The 7,134-nt window shown below is 39.4% G+C and overlaps 1 protein-coding gene across 4 annotated transcripts in view; it reads right to left on the reverse strand.

The window, feature by feature from the left end:
• The window catches only part of FRG1 (FSHD region gene 1), a 38,330-nt gene extending 32,947 nt beyond the window's left edge, over nucleotides 1-5,383 (reverse strand). The window contains exons 1-2 of one of the 4 annotated variants that reach the window (XM_032413577.1): nucleotides 5,062-5,382; nucleotides 3,136-3,206 (exon numbers count right to left, since the gene is read on the reverse strand). In XM_032413577.1, coding sequence (XP_032269468.1) covers nucleotides 3,136-3,206; nucleotides 5,062-5,123 — 133 coding nt within the window. In that variant the 5' untranslated portion in view covers nucleotides 5,124-5,382. Of the gene's footprint in view, nucleotides 1-3,135; nucleotides 3,207-5,061 lie in introns of all 4 variants that reach the window. The other 3 variants (XM_032413576.1, XM_032413579.1, XM_032413578.1) reach the window with 3 other exon arrangements.
• Between the last annotated feature and the right edge of the window lie 1,751 nt (nucleotides 5,384-7,134).

Genomic DNA, 7,134 nt, shown 5'->3' on the forward strand with positions numbered 1-7,134 from the left:
GGGTCATGATCCCAGGGTCCTGGGATCGAGCCCTGCATCGGGCTCCCTGCTCGGCGGGAAGCCTGCTTCTCCCTCTCCCACTCCCCCTGCTTGTGTTCCCTCTCTCACTGTGTCTTTCTCTGTCAAATAAATAAATAAAATCTTAAAAAAAAAAAAAAAGAAGGCTTTTTATACCCAATAAAAAATTAGTAAAATTTTCACTTACATGAAGTTGGACTTTTACCTAATTTCATATATACAAATTAACTCAAAATGGATCAAAGACCTAAATTTTAAGAGCTAAAACTATAGAACTTAGAAGAAAACTTATGGTAGAAGCCTCACAATATTGTATTTGGCAATCATTTCTTGGATATGACACCAAAGGCACAAGCAACAAAAGAAAAATCAAACAAATTGGACTCATCAAAATGAAAAACTTTTGGGCCACCTGGGTGGTTTAGTCGGTTATACATCTTACTCTTGATTTCGGCTCAGGTAATGATCTCAGGGTTGTGAGATGTAGCCCTGAGTCAGGCTCCATGGTAGGCCGTGGAGCCTGTTGAAGATTTTCTCTCTCCCTTTGCCCCTCCCCAGCCTCTGTCTCCCTCTCTAAAACAAAACCAAAACAAACAAACAAAAAAACTTTTGTGCATCATAGGACACTATAAAGAGAGTAAAAAGACAACACAAAGAATGGCAGGAAATATTTGTATATCACATATCTGATAAGGGATTAAGATCCAGAATATATAAAGAACTCTTAAAACTCAACAACAACAACAAAACAACCCATTTCACAAAATGGGCAAAGGACTTGAATAGATATTTCTCCAAAGAAGATACACAAATGGCCAATGAGCACATGAAAATTGCTCAATATTGCAATTCATTGAGGAAATGCAAACTGAAACCATTATGAGATACCATTTCATACCCACTAGGATGGCTACTATCACAGAACCAGAAATAACAAATGTTGGTGAGGATATGGAAAAATCAAAACCCTTGTGCACTCTCGTGGGAATGTAAAATGGTACAGCAACTATGCAAAAACAGTTCTCATAAAATTAAAAATGGAATTACCATATGATCCAGCAATTCCACTTCCAGGTATATGCTCAAAAGAATTGAGAGCAAAGTCTTGAAGAGATATCTGTACACCCATATTCCTAGCAGAATCATTCACAATAGGCAAAAAGTGGAAGTAACCCATGTGTTCTTTGAAAGACCAATGGATAAACAAAATGCAGGATATACACACAATGGATTATTATTCAGTCTTAAAATGAAGGAAATTCTGACACATGCTACAACATGGATGAACCTTGAAGACCTCACCTGATTTCAAAACATTATGAAGTGACAGTAATCAAGACAAATGTATCAGCAGAACAACAGACAAATCAATGGAACCGAGTCCAAAATTATACCAACCCATATAAAGTCAATTGATTTTTGACAAAGATATCAAGGCAGTTTAATGGAGAAAGGAGAGTCTATTCAACAGTGGTGCTGGAACAAGTGGATATCAATATGAAAAAATGAAAAAAGAACCTTGACCCCTAATTCACACCAGACCAAAAATTAATTTCAGATCAACCATAGATCTAATGTAAATACTAAAACTGAAGCCTCTTAAAGAAATTGTGGAAAAATTTCTTTATGACCTTGGGGTTAAGCAACAATTTCTTAGACTGAAGATAAAAGGCAGCCTTAACAGAAAAAAAAGTAATAAATAGGGTTTTATAAAAACTAAAACCTTCTGTATACATATATCAAATCGTTCTGCTGTACACCTAAAACTAATACTATGTTATATGTGAATTTTATTATAATTGAAAAAAAATTCTAACTTTTGCTTTCAGAAAAATACCATTTAAGCAAATTAAAAATCAAACCACAGAGTGGGAGGGAAGACTGATAACAGAACTTATTACTTCTTGGTGGGAGTATAAAATGGTGCAACCACTTTAGAAAATTCTTGGTGGTTACTTACACAGTTAAATATCCACCTATTCTTTGACACAGCAATTCCATCTCTACCTATCTATCCAAAATATTTAGAATTGTTGATTTGCTATTTCAAAAAAAAAGTGAAATTTTCTAGAATATTCTTTATACCATTTCATATAAAATATAAAGGAGCCAAAATTTATGAAATTTCAAAATGCAACTGGCCAAGTTTTAAAAGAGAAAAAAGTTGCTTTAAAGTATAGATGTGGAAAGGATCAGAAAGCAGGCTGGTTAAATGTGTTTGGGTCAGTTTATCTCTGGTACCATTTACAGGCTATCTTGATGCTCTATTCCGTTTCATTAAGATTTTCATTCATTTTGGGGTGCCTGGGTGGCTCAGTCAGTTAAGCGTCTGCCTTCGGCTCAGGTCGTGATCCTGGAGTCTTGGGATTGAGCCCCGCATCAGGCTCCCTGCTCAGCGGGGAGCCTGCTTCTCCCTCTCCCGCTCCCCCTGCTTGTGTTCCCTATCTCGCTATATCACTCTGTCAAATAAATAAAATCTTTAAAAAAAAAAAGGTTTTCATTCATTTCATAGTATACAAAATGATCATTTTTACTGTGAATTATTTTTACTGTTCCTTTAGGCCAATACATATCACTGGCTTGTACAATTAAAATGCATACATGGTCAGGGGTGTCTGGGTGGCTCAGGTCATGATCCCAGGGTCCTGGGATCGAGCCCTGTATGAGTCTGCTTCTCCCTCTGCCCTTTCGCCTGCTAGTGCTCTCTCCCTCTCTCTCAAATAAATAAAATCTTTTAAAAAATGCATACATGTTCGAAGAAAATAATTAGTGAAAAATATTTAATTAAATAATATTTATCTCTATCAGGCCTTTAAAATTATGTTCAGAATCTCTGGGATATTAAGTAGTCTAATGATAGTATCTATTAAATCAGAGAGCTATATTTCTTCTCTCCGTGCCTTGTCCTGATGATGAAAAAAAGGCATCAGTGACATCTGTGCCAGACAATAAAAAGAATCCATAACTTTAAATAATATTGAACACTTTAAGAAAACTATGTATAGATCACAAGTTCTTTTGACTTTCTTTGAACTACTTATCCCTAACCAGGAAAATATTTTTAAAGGCAGCTCAACCAATGTTAACTTTTCTCAGAATAAAGTATAGAATTCTTACCAACAATATCAAGTTGAGTTTCTTCATCTTCTTCTCTTTTTCTCTTCTTCTCTTTGCTCTTTTTTTTCTTACTGCAGGAGATAATTTATATAGATGAGTTTATAAATATTGATTTGATGTTAAGTATCACAAGATGCAATCTTAGAAGAATCTTTTAAGCTGTACATAGATTTATGAATTATTGATTTACAGTTTTCTACACTGATATACTCTCTTCTAATATTGAGAAGTCACTTCTGATCCTGTATGTATTGTGTTATAGTTAAGAGAGCAGGTTCTGGAGCCAGACTGCTTTTTTAATCTTGATATTGTCATTTCTTAGCTCTGTGACTTTTGGAAAATTTACTTAATCTCTGTCAGTTTCTCACCTGTAAAATGAGGATAATAATTTAACTATGCTCTTAAGGTTACTGTGAGGATTAAGAGATGACATGTACCTTCATGTGTTGCTGGTGAAAATGTAAAACGGCATAGCCACTTTAGAAAATAGTTTGGGGTTCTTCAAAAAGCTAAACACAGGGTTACCACATGACCTAACAATTTACTCCTAGGTATATATCCAAGAGAAATGAAAACACACATCCACACAAAAATTTTATTAGAATATTCAAAGCAGCATTATCCATAACAACCAAAAAGTGGAAACAACCCAAATGTCCATCAACTGATGAATGGAAAAACAAAATGTGGTATATCTATACAATGAAATATTATTTAGCTATAAAAATAAGAGTATTGATACATGCTACAACATGGATGAAGCCAGAAACAAAAGACCACATACTGTAGGACTCCATTTATATGAAATATTCAGAATAGGCAAACTGCTATAGACAGAGAGCAGATTAGTGGTTCCAGGGGCTAGGGGAAGAGTGGAATGGAGAGTGACTGCTAATGATTAGGGGGTTTCCTTCTGAGATGATGAAAATGTTTGGCAACTTGATAGTGGTGAACTTTGTGAACACACTAAAGCCCACAAAATTGTACTTTATAGGGTAAATTTTATGATATACGTATTATATTTCAGTAATAAAAAATTCAGACAAGTTTCAGATTTATTCAGGATAACGTCTTTGTGATTCAGACCCGTAGGCAGTTCTCAAGGGCAGCGGCTTCAGCTTGCTCCTTAACACTTTCTTTCATCTTACCTAAAAGTACCAAAAGCTATCACTGAGGCAGGCCGAAATGCTTAACATTCGTATGAATCATCAACTCTGAGCAAATCTATCAGTTAAGAGAGAGATGGAGATATGAGTGCGCAGATAGCTTTTCCTAAAAACCTAGCAATCATAAATCACCACTACAGCCGTCTCCTTGCCTCTGGCTCTCCTTACTGTACATGTTATCTCATTTAGTCCTCATAATCTTTTTATAGCACCATTAATCTTTCCTAATGAATGATTAAGTGGAAGCTCAAGGATATTAACGAACTTGCCACAAACTGCAAAACAAGTAACTGGTGGGAATCCAGATTTGAGCCCATATCCCTATCAAAACCCACATCTGCATATTGTATTAAAAAATTAAGTTTTTTTTTTTTTTTTTTTTTTTTACGGCGGAGAGAAACAATGGTGAAAATAAGTATCCCTAATAAAGGAAGTTATTGTTATGACCCATGGCATCAGCAGACTAAGGCAGACGCACCTTGCGGGGCTCTGGAGGGGGGCCTTATCAAGGGACCCAAACTTGTGGCTCCTGGGCTACTGGTCTCGCTCTCCCGTCTCCTCCCTTTTGAAGGCGCGTCTCCGGCGGCCTGTCTCTCCAGCTCCGTCCAGGTGCCCGGAAGTGAGGCGCAGCCAGACCCCAGGGCTGGGAGCCGGAATAACAGCCCTCTAAGGCTTCCCTGAGACTCTGTACCGGGGAGGGGAGGCGAAGACGCAGTGCTGTCAGAAAAGCGCCAGTCTCCAGCACAAACTTTGGCCTTACCTCTTAGCCTTGGTTCCCTTGAGCACGAGTTTGGTGGACTTCACATACGAGTATTCGGCCATAGTTCCGGGGACACTCTGTATAAAGAGATGAGAGCTGGCTAAGGGCAAAATACCTCCACTGGAGAAGGAACTGGCGAGGGAGGCCCCAAAATATTCACACTGCAGGCTCCCGGAAAGCGTACGTAACCGAGGGAGTGGACTTGCCCCCACTGCGTCCCCAGTGTTTTTTCAGCCGACTCTTGAATTCTACTTCCTGTGCACTGTCTGGGGCTACGGCAGCTGCAGAGGGCCGCAATACGTCAGGGTTCATTTGCTCTTGAGAACTGAACGTTCGGGCTTCCCTAAATGAGGAAACCTGGGGAGACGCGCCCTCTGGTGGACGCAGACGGCCTGATAGCTGTGGAGCCATTCTTGAGGTACCTCCTGCTAGGTCTCAGGAGAAGGGCGACGATTTAATCAGCCCTCCCCGTTCTACTAGCTGTGAGCTGGGCCACACTGCTCCGCGCGACCGAGTGTATTACGGAGCTCGGACGATTTACAAGGCCTTCCAATTCCATAAACGCCTATTGTATTAACTAGAGAGACTTGAGTAACGTACAGGAAACAACTAGGGAGTAAAAGAAAATATAATTAAGTGCATAAATTTGGGCCACAGATTTCACAAGCGCTGTAGGAATTTGGGTGGAGGTGGGGTGGGAGGTTGACGTTGAAAACTAATGTAAGCAGAGAAGTCTGTGTAGGATGGGTCTCTACAGAGGCTTTCAGTCTCAGTCTCTGAGTATTTCTCCTGCCTGCTCCAATCTCTTCAACAGTTTCATAGTTCACTTCCCTGAGTCCATTTTCTCCCTCTTCCAAACCATCTCTGATAATGCTACCCGACGGATCTTTCTAGAGAAATGGCCGATTATTCCCCTATCTAAAATCTATTAAACACAGCCTATTACTTTCGGGAGGGAAAATCCTGGCATCACTTAATAAACTCTTGACAGTCTGGCCTCTTTTCCCACCACTTAACCCCTGCCACCTTAGTTCCAGCCACACTAAGTGGCTGGGAATGTTTGAATGGTCTCTGTTTGCTTCTGCTGCCTGGAATGCTGCCCTTTCCTCTTTCCCACGCTCTTCACTTGTCACGGTTTTTCAACCTTTAAGACAAACTGGGGCATTATTTGCTTCTGTGAATATTAATAAAGGGAGACCTCACTAAAACGGAGAAAGGAGGAGAGAAGAGGAAGTTAGGAGGTGAAGCCTTACCACTCAACCTCAATTACGGGAAGAATTGTCAATTACAGACCCCAACAGAAGAATCATCAGTAGGAAAGAATCATTAATTACAGGCCCCTGCAAGGGAAAGATGTATATTGTATCTGCTACAAGATACTCCTACAAGATCTTCTACCCCTGCAGCTCAGCCCTTAGAAACCATCATCAGCTGGACTTTTTTACCCCCAATGGAATTTTGTTCAGAATAATCTCTCCCAGTTTCCTCCTTCTTCCGCGCAAAATAATGTTCCTCTTCTTTGTTTGTTAGACTTGCCCATGGTTTTGCCATAGCTTGCATGTCCTGAATTGCAATTCTGTTATTCCCTAATAAACCCATTTTGCTAGTAAAATAACTGAAAGTTATATTTTTCCGGGTTAACACTCCAAAACACCATCCCCAAGCATCCTGCATTTCTCATTCTGTAGCTAATTGTTTGCTTTTTCAGGGCAGAAACATAAATAGCTTATTCATCTTTGTTTCACGTACACCCCATGCTGTATCTGCCTCAAAGTAGATCCTGCATAAATGTTTGTTAACATGTTAAGATTCTAAAGCCCGAAGTGTAGCTCTGGGATAACAAAGACAGTGGAGCATTTAGGAGTGTGGCTTGATTAGATAGGAGGGTTTGTGGTAGAAAAATCGGAGGAAGAAAATTGGAGGGGTGTAGCATATCATGGAGGCCACTGGAGATCCATTCCTTATTTATTTATTAACCATCTCTGCAAAGACACTGTGTGCTTGGTGATAAGATGGTGGCAATAGTATGGACAAAGTCAAGGAGCTAGATGAGTGCTGGGCTGTGAAAGGAGC

Source organism: Phoca vitulina, unplaced genomic scaffold (genome assembly GCF_004348235.1).
Source record: "Phoca vitulina isolate PV1807 unplaced genomic scaffold, GSC_HSeal_1.0 scaffold15, whole genome shotgun sequence".
NCBI lineage: Eukaryota > Metazoa > Chordata > Mammalia > Carnivora > Phocidae > Phoca > Phoca vitulina.